The sequence below is a fragment of the Podarcis erhardii genome (assembly GCF_964252035.2).
Source record: "Podarcis erhardii genome assembly, chromosome: 9".
NCBI classification, from domain to species: domain Eukaryota; kingdom Metazoa; phylum Chordata; class Lepidosauria; order Squamata; family Lacertidae; genus Podarcis; species Podarcis erhardii.
In genome coordinates this window covers 22,390,375-22,408,599 of record NC_138512.1, presented here as the reverse complement: position 1 = coordinate 22,408,599, position 18,225 = coordinate 22,390,375, and the positions used below count along the sequence as shown (strand labels likewise).

Sequence of the window (18,225 nt, the reverse complement as noted above, 5' to 3'; positions counted from 1 at the left end):
GTACAGCATAGTGGGGTAGGAGAACTGGAAAAAACACACACATCTGGCAGCCAATTTGGTTTCAGATAGTACATGGTAAGATGAGTTGAAAAATCCTAGGACACAAATTTTGATGGCCCTCTAGCGGCTACGCCGGCTCATTTACCAGAAGTAATACATTTAGTGTTAACTCTGGAAGTGTATACTTGACTTTGTCCAAACTAAGCCTCCTAGAGCAAAATATACATAGGAGGCTTAGTTTGGTCACAATCAAGTACAGTCGTACCTTGAAAGTCGAACGGAATCCGTTCCGGAAGTCCGTTCGACTTCCAAAACGTTTGGAAACCAAAGCACAGCTTCTGATTGGCTGCAGGAAGCTTCTACCCCGTTGGATTGGCTGCAGGAAGCTTCTGGCCCATCGGATGTTCAGCTTCCAAAAATAATTCGCAAACCGGAACAGTCACTTCCGGGTTTGCGGCGTTCGAAAACCAAGGTACGACTGTATACACTCCCAGAGTTAACACTAAAATGCATTACTTCTGGTAAATGAGCCATTGCAGCTGTAGAGGGCCGTGAAAATTTGTATCCCTGGCTTTTTGGACCAATCTACCCATGTACTGTCTGAAACCAAAGAGGCTCATTGGTATCCAGATGTGAAATATCTTGGCATCTCCCCCCGCCCTCCTACCCAATAGTACACCTGCTGCAATTTCTGTCCATATTCTTCTGCCACCTTTAATGCTCATATTGTTTTTTCATTCTTATCTCTAGCTAGTTGACTGAGGTTTTCTATCAGAGGGACTGGACACTGATTTAGAGTGATGCTGCTAATACTAAGTCACCAGTGGGGAGCTTGCTGCTTATGCAGGGGAAACCCCAAATTTTATGTGGCTCCCGAGGCCTCCTTAAACTATCCCAATCTTCCGTCCTGTCTGAACAGCTTCCTTTCTGTTCATTTCCTCCCTATTTTTCTTGGCTTTTAAAAGAGTTCTTCTTCCTATGTAGTTTTAGAGGGACAGTAAAAATAAACACATTCTTTAAGAAACAGCTTCCCTCCTCATAGTGTGGATCCTGTTATTGTGTGCTCCTGAGGTTAACACTCCTGTAAGTAAATTGGTGGTCCCACTGGACACTAAAAGATAATTAAAACAGTGAAGTATACAAAAAAATAGCAAACACATTTTTTAAAAACTTAAAACCATACAAAGTAGACAGTCGTGGTAAATGCTCAATTTAGCCGGCTCTTTCATTGGTACCTTGTAGCGAAGAAGGGATGGTAACAAAATTCGAACAAACAGATTAACAAATAAATATCGGAATGTACAGAAATATCAAAACATATCCCTCTTTCCAACAACCAGGTTAGCTTAATAATAAAAGTTGTGATGCAGATGGTTAAAAAAAAAATAATTCTCAGCCTCCAATATGTTTGTAAAATGTGAAATGGTTGAGGAAAGAGATCTTCTGTGTAGCTATTATGACTGCTTTTATTGCATGTCTGTGAATTTGATTTTTTCCAGATGGCTGTGATAACTGTTGTGTTGCAGAATGCCATGCTTCAGATTATCTGTTTTTAAAGATGTCATAATGCAGATGTAAGCAATGGAATTGCACCACATGTTTTGAATGAGGCGATAATAATAGGATACAAACAGAGAGAGGCTGCTTAGTCGTTTCCATGTTAATCGCTATGCTAAATAATACTTTGTATTCCAGCAGCGCATTTTCAAGTGTTGAAAGCGCTTTGCACCCGTTATCTTGGTAATCCTTACAACAGCCTTGCAAGGGAGGCCAGTATTACTAAGCCAAAAGGCAAATTTGTTAGCTGATGGCTGAGGGTTACTTTTCAACTCTTAGCCACTCTCAAACATGAATCTGCCCTAACGGCATAGAAAATATGGAGGTGTGGCAGCTCTCGTTTTATGCATCCATCCCCATTTTCCTTACAGACAAAACGAAGCTACTCTTCAAGTAACAGAAGGACAGAATATATATATATATATATATATATTTGCTTTCGTAGATTTTCACGGGTACAGGAATGCAGGTTTTGGTGTCCTCGGGTGTCTTCCTGTGTAAAAGTTGGGGTGTCTAGGCGACGTTTCGACGAGGTCTCACTCGTCATCTTCAGGCTGGTGCTTTCGGCTTCTTGTTACTGGAACAGAGCAGGATCTCAGTGTTTGAGTTCCTATAAATACTGTAGAGGGGGTGTGGTGTATAGCCTCCAATGTTCTGGGCAGAGAGGAAGTTCCCAGGCTAGTGTGCCTTTTCTTCTTTTGTTCCTTAATTACTTGAGAGATATCTTGAGTGATTTCTTGAGTGATATCCTGAGTACCACTTAGGTGGGTCATTAGGTGTGGATTAGTTGTTAAAGTCTTTGTGTGTCCAAAAGGAAACACCCCCCAAAAACCAAGACACAGAAGAAAACAATGGCATGGCCCTCCTTCCTTATATCAAGGGCACTACAGATAAAATTAGCAAAATCCTCCATAAACACAATATCAAAACAGCCTTTTGCACCAACCAAAAAATAGCCAATATCCTCAGAAACCCCAAGGATAAAATCCAGTTGGAAAACCAAGGGATCTATGAAATACCCTGCAAAGTCTGCCCAGCCACGTACATTGGACAAACAAACAGACGAATAAATGCACGTATCGCAGAACACAAGAATGCCGTCAAAAAAGAAGAAAAAACTTCCTCTCTTTTCCAACACATGAAAGAAACAGGACACGAAATTAATTTTGCAGATTCCAAATTGCTCTTTAACACGGAACATCACCACAAGAGAATAATCATGGAAGCCATCGAGATAGAGAAACACCCTCACAACATGAACAAGCGTGACGACACATCCCGCTTGCCAGACATCTGGAAATTAGCCCTCCCCACAAAAACTGACACCAGATCCAGAGGCACACAGAACGCCAACACCAATCAACCACACCAGACCCAAACCAAGACCCTCTCCACAGATGAATTACAGACACCATCCAGTAGCCAATCCATGGTGGCACCTCCGGATGCTGCACCCCCCTGCAATCCCTACACAGATCTGGCTGACACAAGCCACAAAACCACAGCTCGCCCCTATACACGAAGCCAAGCCAGAGCACAACTAAGTACAGTACAGCCATCTTCTCAGGAAAACTCTTCACAAAGTTCAAGAGGTCAAGACACAAAGACTTTAACAACTAATCCACACCTAATGACCCACCTAAGTGGTACTCAGGATATCACTCAAGAAATCACTCAAGATATCTCTCAAGTAATTAAGGAACAAAAGAAGAAAAGGCACACTAGCCTGGGAACTTCCTCTCTGCCCAGAACATTGGAGGCTATACACCACACCCCCTCTACAGTATTTATAGGAACTCAAACACTGAGATCCTGCTCTGTTCCAGTAACAAGAAGCCGAAAGCACCAGCCTGAAGATGACGAGTGAGACCTCGTCGAAACGTCGCCTAGACACCCCAACTTTTACACGGGAAGACACCCGAGGACACCAAAACCTGCATATATATATATATATATATATATATATATATATATATATATATATTATTTTACAGTTGATTCATTCTTTAATTTGTTCTGTAATTTGTATCTTGAAATGTTTTATGAATGAAAACTGGCCTGTGTCACTGTCTAGCTCATCTGATTTTCATTTACCTTGCTGTCAAGCGTTTTCCACGATAGTGAGACATATTATCTTCCTCCCTCCCTGCCCCCGCCCCTCAAAAACTGGCAATCTGCCAAAGGATTAAACTTATTCGATTGGTATGTAGAGCTTCAGGGGAATTTGGGAAAGATGTCAGATTGGTTGGGGAGGGTGCCAAGAGGGGGGACGGGGACAAAGAGGGTGTTTAAGTAGGATTGACTTTGGGGTCTGGAGGTCTGGTTCTCTTTTCAGAACGCATGGCATGCATATATAACGTTATGCGCTGAACAGCCATCTTGTAGGAATACAAAACAATTTTAATGTGTTTTGCATGCAGTGTGGATGATTATAGTTGTATATGCCGTGATGTCTCAAAGTAGGTGGCCAGCTCTGCTCGTAAGCAGGGTGTGAGACAGCCCACATCAGTTGAGATATCTGGGTTACCATTAAAGGAAAAGCAAATTGTCACTTGCTCATACAGTCGTACCTTGGTTGTTGAACGCCTTGGTACTCGTACATTTTGGCTCCCAAACACCGCAAACCCAGATGTAAGTGTTTTGGTTTAAAGGTAAAGGGACCCCTGACCATTAGGTCCACTTGTGTCCAACACTGGGGTTGCAGCGCTCATCTCGCTTTATTGGCTGAGGGAGCCGGCGTACAGCTTCTGGGTCATGTGGCCAGCATGACTAAGCCGCTTCTGGCGAACCAGAGCAGTGCACGGAAACGCCGTTTACCTTCCCGCCGGAGCGGTTCCTATTTATCTACTTGCACTTTGACGTGCTTTCGAACTGCTAGGTTGGCAGGAGCAGGGACTGAGCAACGGGAGCTCACCCCGTCGCGGGGATTTGAACCGCCGACCTTCTGATTGGCAAATCCTAGGCTCTGTGGTTTAACCCACAGCGCCATCCGTGTTCCGGTTTGGGCAGTGCTTTTTTCTGGGGGGACGCAGAGGTATGCATACCCCTAAACATTTTGTGAATCTAAGTTTGGCTTCATTGAGGGGCAGTCTTTCAATATGAGCAGGAAAATGAGAGTTCCCCTAAACATTTTTTAAAGGGAAAAAAGCACTGGTTTTGGGAGTCAGATGGACTCCTGGAATGGATCAAGTTCGAGAACCAAGGTTCCACTGTAGTTTCATTTTGGCACCACGTGGATTTATTTTACTCAAGGCACCCAAATTGCGGTGTTTTCTTTTCCTGGCAGAGTTGTGCACACCCAGCGAGGAAAGGAGAGCAATGCCTAGAAGAGGAAGGTTAAAAGAGTTGCACATATATGTCAACTCTGCTGTATGGGCAAAGTTCCCGACTAAATAAAGTGTACCCCTTTGGTCCCCCACCCTTATCTTTAGACTTTCTACTGCCACTAGGAGAAAAATGTCCTCTGTATCTCTCTGACAATAGCTCAAGAGTAGCACAGGCCTTGGCTCTTGACATGGGGTGGTAAATTAAGAGAGAGCACAAAATTATTATGAAACAAAGTTTATTAACATATTTTAAAAATGATAGTTCATCTTGGGGAAAAGAATTAAATGCAATAAAAGTTACTTGCATGCCAAAGCATTCCTCCCACTTGGAGCAAAAGAACAAATAAACAGAGTTAAGCCCCATCTCCTCTCCCTGAAAATTAAACAGTCCTTCACAGTGAAATTTTAATGAATCTTACTTTAGAGTTGCATCTCTCCCTTCTGTTTTTCCTCCTTATCACACTGAGATCCACCTTAATCTGGCTATCAAAGCAAGACGCTTGAGGTTTTGGCATTTAATTCCCAAATCCAGACAGTCTAAGTGTGATCCACTGTGTCAGCAAACCCAGATTTATATTTTTATAACATAGAGCAGTTCATTTCCTTCACAACATGCTATATTTATTAGAGATGCTGTAAGTTGCCCAGAGTGGCTGGGGAAACCCTGCCAGATGGGCGAGGTATAAATAATAAAATTATTTGGCAAATTAAACTTATGGACTATGCAGAGATGGCAAAACTGACCGCAAAGCTCAGAGACTACGATAATGAGAAGTTTAAAAAAGAGTGGGGAACATTTATTGTATATGTGCAAAAACATTGTAAACAAGTTGAAACGTTAGCAGGTTTGGACTAAACGCGTGCAATTACCAAAAACTCGGATAATTTAGGATATAATAATGGGTTAATAGGAGATATGGAAATGCAGAAGAATTTGGTGTATATAAGAAATCAGACATTGGAATGGAGGGAAGTCGTGAGATTTTAAGAATCTCACTAGAGATAGTGGTGAAAGGATAAATAAATACATGGGGAATGGGGGAGGGAATGTATTTTTGATGTTGATTGTGGAATCATTATTCCTTATGGAAAGAAGAAAAGAAAACAAATAAAAAAATATTTATTTTAAAAATAAAATTATTATTATTATTATTATTAATGATAATAATAATTACAGCTAGCTAGGCTTGGTATTTTGAGCTGAAAATCAAAGCGAGTCTGCATACTAAGAGAGGTCTGAGGTCCAAATGGGTAGGCAGAGTGCATTGTGGGATGAAGATGTGGGTTTTTGTATCATTAAGAGAGCACTGGTCAGAAAGTTGAGATTGGTAGACAGCTGCCCTATGTGGTGATCCACTGAACTGCAGGTAATCACTTCAGTGAGTATCCTGTCCCCCCAGGCCAGCCATTGACTCCTCCTAGACAGGAAAGTGCAGAAGAGGGTTTCCAGTTGGTGTTGAGCCCAGTGTTAGAAACTGAGATATGAAAGCTAGGAGCTCAATGGCACCTTAAACCTAGGTGTTTTTTTGTTGTTGTTTTTTTGGTGGTAGGTAGGGCTATTGGATTGTTGTTTTTATTTTTATTATGTATTTTGTGGTTTTATATCTTGATTTTATTCTGTGAACTGCCCTGAGACCCCTGGGTATAGGGCAGTATATAAATTCAACAATTAACAACAACAACAACAATAGGTTAGGGGCACAACAACGGAATGTCTAGGAATGCTTTTTTATAACAAGAATAAAGGTAAAGGTAAAGGGACCTCTGACCATTAGGTCCGGTCATGACCGACTCTGGGATTGCGGCGCTCATCTCGCTTTACTGGCCGAGGGAGCCGGCATACAGCTTCCAGGTCATGTGGCTAGCATGACTAAGCCGCCTCTGGCGAACCAGAGCAGTGCACAGAAATGCCATTTACCTTCCCACTGGAGCCGGTACCTATTTATCTACTTGCACTTTAATGTGCTTTCGAACTGCTAGGTTGGCAGGAGCAACGGGAGCTCACCCCATTGCGGGGATTCGACCGACTGACCTTCTGATCAGCAACTCCTAGGCTCTGTGGTTTAATCCACAGCGCCGGAAATGAATGAACTGCAGATAAAATATTATGTTCATTTTTCACATTTTTCACACCCCTGTAATATTCTTAAGAGGGTCTCTTCTCCAGCCTTCAGAGAGTAGCTGGAAGTAGGGAGGCAGAATAAGGTCCTTCTTTCCTTCTACTCTGCCATTTTTATCTGAAATATTTGATGCACTACTGCACCCAGAGCTCAGAAACTGCTCGCCCTCATGAAATTCCCTGTCGCAAAATGCGCCTAGAACAATGGGAGTTTCGAACACTGGCTGAGCCTTGCCTGAGCCACAAGCTCTTCCTGAGCTCAGACTTGTTCCTGCATCATTCCTTGTCCCTGGCTTGCTCTGTCATCCTTCCTCCTGGGTTGTCCTCCTGCTCTGAGTTACTCTTTTGCTCTCAACTTCTGGCTGGTCCCACAACTCCTGACTCGCTTCAGTCTGCTGTCCAAAGCTGGGTCCTAACAGCATCAGGCTTGCAGGTAAAGTCCGCAGAAGTCATACTAGCCCTCCCACATATTCATTAGTCCGATTTATGCACTAATAATAATAATAATAATAATAATAATAATAATAATAATTTATTATTTATACCCCGCCCATCTGGCTGAGTTTCCCCAGCCACTCTGGGTGGCTCCCAAGCAAGTATTAAAAATACAGCATTAAATATTAAAAACTTCCCTGAACAGGGCTGCCTTCAGATGACTTTTAAAGATAGGAAAGCTACCTACTTCATTCACTTTTGAAGGGAGGGTGTTCCACAGGGTGGGTGCCACTACCGAGAAGGCCCTCTGTCTGGTTCCCTGTAACCTCACTTCTCGCAATGAGGGAACCGCCAGAAGGCCCTCGGCGCTGGATCTCAGTGTCCGGGCAGAACGATGGGGGTGGAGACACTCCTTCAAGTATACAAACTTGTGTTAGTCAGTGTGGAAATAAATAAGTGAACAGGAAAATTCAAAATGCTAAACGTTTGCAAAGCACCATACCTAGTGTGCTGGGCCCAGGGGCAACCTGTGAAACACGGTCCAGGTCCGGTCCAGAATCCAAAGGTTCCGCTGGGAGTCAGTCCGACAGGGCCGAGGCAGGACACAAGACTGGAAACCAGGCAAGGACAGGTACAGGATCTCAGGCAGGATCTAGCATACAACAGTGTTGGTCCTGCAACCTGGGGCAGGGTCCGACAGCCTTTTATCTTTGTCGGGGTAGCGGTCGGTCCTGATCCCCCGGCGACTTACCTCCCTGTTTCACCCAAAGATGAGCACTCCTCCTGCGAATACTCAGGTCTCTCCTTCTCTCAGACCTTAGTCTCTGCAGCTACCCAACCGGTAGTGGAGCAACTATAAGTGATGGCCCAGCTGAAGGCAACGAGGTCATCCCTGCATCTGGAGCCAGGGCAGGCTCAGGCCCCTGACTGGACCCAGCTGCTGTTTGTTGCAGGGGGACCTGTGCAGACTGGAACTCTTCAGGGTCAGGCCCCAGACTTGCTTCAGATGGTGCCTGAGGCAAAGAATCCGGTACAGACTGAGTCTCCTCTGGTTCCGAGTCTGAGCCCAAGTCCCAGGTCATCACACCTAGTAACTTAGAGGCAATTGGGCTAGTAGCTCCGTATGAGTAACGGATAAACACATTGAATTTATTTCATAGAACATTTTTACCTGCGAGAAAGGACACCCTCTTTAGCTCTTGGTAGTAACTTCTGTCGTTCATTGCTAAACAGAAGAAAGAGACACCATGAAACGCTGCATTTTCATCTGATCAAATTATTTTAACTTCCTTAAACTCTGTGATTTTACCTTAAAGCTATTTGCCGGCTCCACGCTTGGCCTTAGGGGACCTTGGCTTTCAGCACGCTAAGGGACTTTTGGCAGCCAACTCAACAGTGACCCCAATTACTAAGTTTTCTCCCTGAGAAGTTTGTAGGGCATTTGAGTTTTGGAATCACCCTGCTTCATATTTAAAGCCCTTTGTATGTTTCTGTGCTACCTCCCCTCTGCTGTTCATGGTACTGGGTTTTGTTTTGTTTTGTTTCACATAGGATTTCATAGACCTAATCCCAGGATGTCACCTAATGTGTCATAATATCATAATAACAGAGGGACTGATGTACAAACTGGGAAGTTTCCCATCTAAAGCTCACCTCTTTCTTGGTAGTATGTAGACAAGCTGGTAGCCTCTCTCTGCCCTGCTCCTCATCTGCAATGCGGCTGTAATAATTGTGGCCAATTTTGGAAGAAATGCAGTGTCTGTGTGACCATAAATGAGATTGAGCTATGTAGCGAGGAACAGTCTTTATTCTTGGGGTCTATAAGGGGGAAGGCCTAAGTGGTCTCCCTTTAGTGCAGGATTTTCCAGACTTGGACCTCCAGCTATTTTTGGACTGCAATTCCCATCACCCCTAGCTAGTGGGACCAGTGGTCAGGGATGATGGGAATTGTAGTCCAAAAGCAGCTAGCAACCCAAGTTTGGGAAACCCTGCTCTAGTGTGTCCTTTCCCTTTCTTTTATGCAAGCGTACAGTTCCCACAGGGACACGGGTGGCGCTGCGGGTTAAACCACAGAGCCTAGGACTTGCCGATCGGATGGTCGGCTGTTCAAATCCCCGCGACGGGGTAAGCTCCTGTTGCTCGGTCAGTTCGATAGCACGTCAAAGTGCAAGTAGATAAATAGGTACCGCTCTGGCGGGAAGGTAAATGGTGTTTCCGTGCGCTGCTTTGGTTCGCCAGAAGCGGCTTAGTTATGCTAGCCACGTGACCCAGAAGCTGTACGCCGGCTCCCTCGGCCAATAGAGATGAGCGCCACAAACCCAGAGTCGGTCACGACTGGACCTAATGGTCAGGGGTCCCTTTACCTTTACCTTTACAGTTCCCACAAGGAAGAGTTTCACTTGTGCCATCCAGTAGATGTCATGTAAGTGGTTACCTTGTATCTGCCCTATATACCCAAGAGGAACCCTACAGCATACAAGCCTTTGCTGCACGTGTGCCCTGCTAATAATAATAATTGTAATAATTATTACTTCCACTTTAGTATGTAAATTTGGGAGAAGCTCTGGGCGGGGGGGGGACAGGACCACAGTATGAGACATGAGACCCTTTCATTTCCAAAACACATATATACAGTATCTGTAGATAGGGCAGAACAAGCTGGTCTGAGCTATCGGCTGTTGGTGCACAGGTCAAGAGAATAGGTGTTTTCTGTGGTCCTTCGGTGAAAGCCCTTGGCAGGTTACTTATTAGGCTAAGTAAGTTTTAGGAGTGCACCTAAATACAAAAAGCAGGGATGCAAGAACCACTTATTTGCATACATATATATCTTTCCAGTTCTCTTGTTGGGAAGCTGTGATTGCCTTGGTTTCCCTATTGAGGGTCAAGTCTGGGTTCACCTCTGGGTAATGTGTGAAATTGCTTGAGTTTCATACGTGACTGAGGATCTGAACCTGGGTTATCCCCACCTAATGCTGAGGACCATTTCACACAGAATGCAGTAAGGATGCTTGAGGAATTTGATTCCTATGAAATCCTGTGACCTGATCCACATTTGACTGTTCAGATTGGAACATTTATATTTTTCTGGGGGAGGGAGGGTCTCCGAATTTTGTGATAAAGTTCTTAGAGAGAATAGATTTAGAAAAGCATATAGTACTGAGGTAAAGCACCTACTCAAATACATATGTTTGTGGTGGCAATGCATATTTAAATAGAAATGTAAATAAGAATAGCCATTCAGATTTCTTTTAAAAAATATATCACAGATTCATTCAGAAATAAAACAAAATGGACTTATGAATGAACACAATGTGAAATTGACGTGAACTGGAAACAGAACGAATCATTCATCCCTACAGTGGGAAGCCCAAGGGGCACAGCTAACTCAGAGGCTTTGCCAATCATGACTCCTTGACAAATATGCCATTATGGCGTATGGGTCTGCAAACCTCTGTTGCTTGAACTTGCAACGTCTTCCACATCTGTTTATATAATCAAGTGAAGCAGGCCTCTGGCATGACTTGTTTATTTGTACCACATGATACAGATGCTTCTGCACCTGTTGGCAGTTTTGCACCTTTTCAAAAGGACTCCCTGAGAAGCATTTCTCACCTTGGGCTTTTCTGATGACCACATCTGAGGGTGATAATATTGTCCCTGCCTTTTTTTTACTCAAAGGGAGAAGCAGGGGCTGGGTGGACTCCCAAAAGTTTGCTTTTCAGCAAAGGGCCTTATTTTTGTTTCTCTTGGCCTCATCCCGTTGTAACTGATGATAAGATACCGTCTGAAACAAGGGGCAATGTTCTTCTAATAATGCAAGGCTGAGGATGGCTTCTCCTGACCTTTTCCCTCTTCTGGAGCTTTCAGTGTTTTAGTATGTGCGGCTTGCTCTGGAAAGAATTTATAATCGGGAGGCTGTCAAAGGCGGCCATTGTTCTCACTGCTCTGAACATGTGGGTCAGATACAAGTGCTTTCATATCCCCCAGAGCCAGGAGCTGGCAACAAACAAAGAGCAAGACTGAATTCTTCAGAGGCATCAGGAAAAGCGTTTTGCATATTTTTCGGCTGCTGATTGCTCCGGGAAGAAAGACATCCCCTCTTTCATAACTGGAATTTCTCTCCGAGGTAGAAAGACGCTGTCTCCTGCAGCTCGCTGCTTCGTTGTTTGACTGAGCCAAAAGCAGCAACAGCAGATTCTCTCTGCAGGTGTCCCGGGCCAGTATGATATCTAGTTGGAAATGATCAGCTCGGTGGAGTTAGACGTGCCTTGCCTGCTAACTTAAACCCAGGATGCCTTTGCTCCTATGATATGGACAATGGCCTGCATGATATGGATTTGGATGCAGAACCAGCCATGTTTCAGGTCAATTCCTTTCTTTCTACTTCTTGGTATACATGTAAACCTATACCTGATGGAAGTGAGCTCTAGGCATAATCAATGGCTTAGTCTTTTAAAGTGCCACACATCGACACCACTTCTCTTCTTTAGAACATGTTAACCTGTTTTCTTCCAATTCTCTGTACAAATCTGGTGTGTTTTCATTCTGCACATTGCCATGGTGGATTGTGTTTTGCCTTTTAACGGTAGTTTCTTCGTAGTTACTTGAAAAATGGTTTTGGTTAGAGAGTGGCGGAAAGAGAAGTTTTGGGTGGAAGACTGACTTGTCTCTTTTTGTAAGCGTAAAAAGGCGATACAAGAATGGCGTTGCTGGCTGTGGTGATGTGTACATTTTACCACACTGACTCCTCTGGTATTGGAAACAGACAATTTTTTTTTTTAAGATGGACAAAACTGTTTTGAGAGAGAAGCATTGTCCGTAGTGTATGTACACATTTTGTTTGCCCCGTGGGTGGTTCTAGTTAAACTGTTTTCTTTCTACTGTTTTGAAAACCTGCAAAACCTATTGGATCAGAAACAGCCATGATACAAAAGAAATGTGTGTGAGTACCAGGGTGAACAATGCCTCCAGGATACCACTTTCAACTCCCTTAGAAAAATATCTCTCTGTCCCCAGCTGTAGGTTCTAAGCACGCTAGATTCTCAGAAAGTTATTGCTGTTTGCATTAAAGGTATTTCTTTAAAAAACAACACTTTGTATGTGTGTGTGTGTGTTTGCTTTGTCCACATTAGGAGACTGAGGATGTGGAGAGCCCCAAGCGCAGCATCCGTGACAGCGGCTATGTAGACTGTTGGGACTCTGAACGCAGCGATTCCCTTTCTCCTCCCCGCCACGGAAGAGATGATTCTTTTGACAGCCTGGATTCCTTCGGCTCCCGCTCCCAGCAGACGCCGTCTCCAGATGTGGTGCTGAGAGGAAGCAGCGATGGTAAGCTGTGCTCTCCAGGGCTCCTTTTGAATGTGACACACGGCTCTTCTGGTGTGAAAGAGCTGGTGTGCTGCCGCTGGAGAAGCTGGCTTGAGTTTTGGAAGCGTGATGTGCCTTTTAATCCCTCGAAATCAGAAGGGAACTCTCTCTGAATGGCAATTTATGGTCTAGAGCTTTGGGGGGGTCACACTATGGCGGAAGCTTTTTGCCTTATAATTACAAGCTGTGGCAGGGTGGGGGATGTCATAGCAGTCAAATTGATGTGGTGGCACTTCTTGGGCCTGAAATGTAAGGACATCATCATCATCATCATCATCATCATCATCATCATCATCTGACCAGGTCTCCCCACCTACTGTGGGCGGCTCCCAACAGAATATTAAAAACATTAAAAACTTCCCTAAAAAAGGGATGCCTTCACATGTCTTCTAAAAGTCAGATAGTTTTTTATTTCCTTGACATCTGATGGGAGGGCATTCCACAGGGTGGGTGCCACTACCAAGAAGGCCCTCTGCCTGGGTCCCTGTAACTTCACTTCTCGCAGGGAGGGAACTGTCAGAAGGCCCTCAGAGCTGGACCTCAGTGTTCAGGCTGAATGTTGGGGGTGGAGACACCCCTTCAGGTACACTGGGCCAAGGCCATTTAGGGCTTTAAAGGTCAGCACCAACACTTTGAATTGTGCTCAAAAATGTACTGGAAGTCAATGTAGGTCTTTCAGGACTGGTGTTATGTGGTCTCAGCGGCCACTCGCAGTCACTAGTCTAGCTGCCACATTCTGGATTAATTGTAGTTTCCAGCTCACCTTCAAAGGTAGCCCCACGTAGATCGCACTGCAGTAGTCCAAGCGGGAGATAACTAGAGCATGCGCCACTCTGGCGAGACAGTAAATTGATTGACATGGAGTCATGGTAAGAACATAAGGGCTGATTAGATCAGGCCAGTGACCCAACTAGTCCAACTTCATAGAACTGTAGAGTTTGAAGGGACCCTGAGGTTTGTCTAGTCCAACCTCCTGCAATGCTGGAATATGCAGCTGTCCCGTATGAGTATCGAACTTGCAAACTTGGGACTATCAGTAGCCTGCTCCAACCAACTGAGCTATCCAAGGAATCATCTTGTTCTTATGGTGGCCAACCAGGTGCCTATGGGAAGCCCAAAAGGAGAACAAGAGGGCAGCTGTTTTCTCCCCCATGTTTGATTCCCAGGAACTGGTATTCAGAAGCATGCTGTCTCTAACCAGGGAATCTGAGCATAGCCGTTGTGGTGTAGGGGAAAAACTTAACATTTAGTTAGCAGATGATATAGCTAGTCACGCATTTGCTTGCTAGTTGATTTATTTAGATATGTATAGGCCGCCTTTTAGGGTTAAACCACTTAAGGAGGCCTTCCGCACGCATGCAGATCAGTCGGCTGCGACATTAAAATGCCATTAACAATAAAATGCTAAAAACTAGCAGTATCACCAATCACAACCTGCAGCACAGTGTAAAAAAAAATAGATTAAAAAAATTACAATATTGCAGTTTTGTATCATGGAGCAGTACAATTTAAAAAATAGCATGCTCTTTTCTTTTCTTTTTTAAAGAAGAAAGCAGTTTTAAATGGGTCTTTCAAGACTGCTTAAAGACCTTAAAATGATGGGGACAGGAAGGTTTCAGTTGAAACAGTCCCATGGACACGGGGACCCCACTGAGAGTGCCCCACATGTTGTAAACTTGTACAATTTGTACGAAAATGGAAGTATACAAGTGGGATATGGGATGCAGAGCTCAAGGTGTGAACTGGTTGATATGGATGAAGGTGATCCTTCACGTCACCTGGTCCCGAGCTGTTTAGGGCAGGGACCTTCAAGATGCCATTGGACTACACCTCTTCTCCCTTGTGGTTGGACATTCTGTCTGATACTGGTGCGAATGGAGTTCAGCAACATCTCGAGAACTACAGTTAGTAGACTTGGATCTCTGTCCCTGCCCATGTTGTTGTGCAACACTACCAAGGGACGCGGGTGGCGCTGTGGTCTAAACCACTGAGCCTCTTAGGCTCGCCAGTCAGAAGGTCGGTGGTTTGAACCCCTGCAACAGGATGAGCTCCCATTGCTCTGTCCCAGCTCCTGCCAACCTAGCAGTTCGAAAGCACACCAGTGCAAGTAGATAAATAGGTATCACTGTGGCGGGAAGGTAACTGGCGTTTCTGTGCGCTCTGGCTTCCGTCATGGTGTCCTGTGCACCAGAAACAGTTTAGTCATGCTGGCCACATGACCCAGAAAGCTGTCTGCAGACAAATGCCAGCTCCCTCAGCCTGAAAAGTGAGATGAGCACCGCACCCATAGTCACCTTTGACTGGACTTACCTGTCTAGGGGTCCTTTACCTTTTGCAACGCTACCATCTTTGAAAAGAAAGGAAAAATGTTTAAAGGTCTTGAGTTCATTTTGTACAGTTGTTCAGAAATTTGTTTCCTTTCTCCCATATTACTTGAACTTTGGGTCATCCCATGAAGTTGAGCATCCTGTGGCCAAATCCATGGGATGATCCTGAGTTCAAGTATTGTAGGTTCATTCCTGGCTTGGATGGCTTTTTGAAAAGGATTAGCAAATCCTTGGGTTGGGGGTGTGTATCCACGGCTATTAGCCAAGGAATCTCCGTCTTCAGAGATGGTATTACTCTGAGTGTCATACACTGGAGATAAGCAACGATGGATGACCACCGCTCCTTCGAGAGACATCTGGCTGACTGCTGCTTAAAATGCTGAATTAGACAGGCTTTGATCAAACCCAGCAAGGCAGTTCTTGTGTTGTCATCTAGCTATATCTGTAGTGCAGCTGCTTGTTGAATATTTCTGCTTAAGACAGCTAAAATATTATGCCTGCAGAGAGCTAGAGGAGTTTTTCTTGGAGCTGTGTGAACACAGCAGTTATTGTATTTCTGACCTTCAAATTCAAGATTATAATAGGAAAAACGTATTATAGGACGTCCCTGTGTGTTCTCAATTATCACTGCTAACTGAAGATTTCCCTGTGCAAGGGGCAATACTCAATTGTGTTTTTTTAAAACGTTTAATACAGTAGAGATGTGGGTCATTTAAAAAAAAAGTCTGCCCTCATTTGTGCAGTCCCATGTGCAGTGTGCAAGTGTGACCTTGTGAAACTTCAAGATGGATCTTAAAGCACAACAGCTTTTACTGACAATTTAAAAACTTGATTCTCACTCCTAAGCAGCGACTGGAATTTATGCTTCATTTGCCCATTGAATTTAAGGAGCACTTTTGTATGTGTCATGTTCTACGGCAATTGACACTCTGAAGCCTGCAAACCGTACATTCGTTTGTGGGGGAAGAAGATAGACACCTTTGCACCAAATAATTGCAGTGATCCTCCTACTGGCACACATGAATTAAGCATTTAAACTTGACTCCTTTCTTTCTTTTTCTTAATTTCTTTCTTTCTTTTCCACGTAGGCAGAGGAAGCGATTCGGAATCTGACTTGCCGCATCGAAAGTTGCCAGATGTGAAAAAAGACGATATGTCTGCAAGGCGGACATCTTATGGTGAACCCAAATCAGTTGTGCCTTTTAACCAATACCTCCCCAATAAGAGTAACCAGACTGCCTATATTCCGGCTCCTCTCAGGAAGAAGAAGGCCGAACGAGAGGAGTTCAGGAAGAGCTGGAGTACTGCTACTTCTCCCCTAGGAGGAGAGAGACCTTTCAGGTAAGGACTTGGCCACTTCTCAGGTTACCAAGCCAGAGCCACCTAAACCTAACAAGTGCATCTCCCATTCACAGGTGACCAACAGATGGTTTCTGGCCGTGTTCTCTCTTGTTTGATTAATTGCAAGATGGCAATCATATGGAATGCAGTTTGACTTAGAACATCACATAAACAGCTCTGCTATACTTAGTTTATTGAAACATTACTACAGAATTACTTAATGAGTTTCACTGTGGACATAAGGTTGTTTGACCTACTTTGCTTTTAACAAGATGCTGGGTTTCATATTAGTACCATGTACGTTACTTGAAGCCAAAACTTTGGTTCAGATGCTCTAAAACGTTCTCATGGATTGCCGTCGCGGGTGCTACAGTTTTGTTCTCATCTCTCTCTTTCCTCAATTCCCTCCCAAATCCATCATTTCCAGGAAGCCCTTGGCTTAAGGCCTAAGTCCTCATCCCTGACTAACACAAAAGCCTCATTACAGTCAAACCTCGACTCCCGAACGCTGAAAACCTGGAAGTCACTACTCTGGTTTTCGAATGTTTTTCAGAAGCCAAACATCCGACACATCTTCTGCTTGAGTGCTGGAAGCTCTTGCAACCAATCGGAAGCCGTACCTCGGTTGTCGAATATTTCGGAAGCTGAATGGGCTTCTGGAGCGCATTACGTTTGGCAACCGAGGTTTGACTGTATGTATAACTGCAGTTGCTCGTATTCTGCTCTTATTGCCACTCTCTTTTCCCTTGCTGAACTACCAACTAAGTCTCAATCACAAGGTCCTTGACACAACAACCTTCCTTTTTGTGTGTGTGCTTATTTTATCTTGAAAAGTGCCAAGGGCACTGATGGAGCACTGAAGGATAGTGAAGGAAGTAGCGTTATTTATTTACTTTTTAATAGAACTATCCCACTTTACAGCCCAGAGAGGCTCTCAAAGTAGCGTACAAGAGATTCTCCCACTGCCATTGGGCACTGTCTACTAAGCATCTAGCTCACTGAAGGTCTCTGAGACAAGGCTGTAGGGCTAAGCAGCTGGAACTCACCCACCCAGTGACAAGTCTTTCTTTCTGACCATTGACAGGCAGCTGTTCTGACTGATTTGGCACAGTCACACAGACACATGCTGCCTCCTGGCAGTGATTTACATGAGCCACAACAGTCCCCGGGCTCAGATGTCATTTGCCCCATGTGTCTGCATCCATGGAGACAATTGTGCATGACGGCTCTGAGAATATCTGAAGCAGACGGAAGGTGTTTTCCCCACCTAAACGTGGTCTTTTTGAAAATGAATATCCCACCTTACTCAAGTTTTCCTTTATTTTAAATATGGATATAATGGGTTCGATCCAGACTAAGTTCATTGGACTTGGTTCCCATTGAACTTAAGCCATGATTTACTTCCTCCATTGATTTTAATGGGACTTTAATGCAACTAGTTTATTCTAGATCCAACCTGGTACGTTTCCGAGCACAATTCAAAGTCTTGGTGCTGACCTTTAAAGCCCTAAAGGGCCTCGGCCCAGTATACCTGAAGGAGCATCTCCACCCTCACTGTTCAGCCCGGACACTGAGGTCCAGCTCCAAGAGCCTTCTGGTGGTTCCCTCACTGCGAGAAGTGAGGTTACGGGGAAGCAGGCAGAGGGTCTTCTCGGTAGTGGCGCCTGCCCTGTGGAACACCCTCCCATCAGATGTCAAGGAAATAAGCAACTATCTGACTTATAGAAGGCATCTGAAGGCAGCCCTGTTTAGG

General features: G+C 44.4%; 1 protein-coding gene across 11 annotated transcripts in view; it reads left to right on the top strand.

Moving 5' to 3' along the window:
• LIMCH1 (LIM and calponin homology domains 1) overlaps nucleotides 1-18,225 on the top strand; it is a 212,836-nt gene that overhangs the window by 133,250 nt on the left and 61,361 nt on the right. For 10 of the 11 annotated variants that reach the window (XM_081875600.1, XM_081875598.1, XM_081875594.1 and 7 more), the window contains exons 7-8: nucleotides 12,570-12,765; nucleotides 16,220-16,472. In XM_081875600.1, coding sequence (XP_081731726.1) covers nucleotides 12,570-12,765; nucleotides 16,220-16,472 — 449 coding nt within the window. Of the gene's footprint in view, nucleotides 1-11,513; nucleotides 11,802-12,569; nucleotides 12,766-16,219; nucleotides 16,473-18,225 lie in introns of those variants that run through there. The other variant, XM_081875604.1, reaches the window with a different exon arrangement.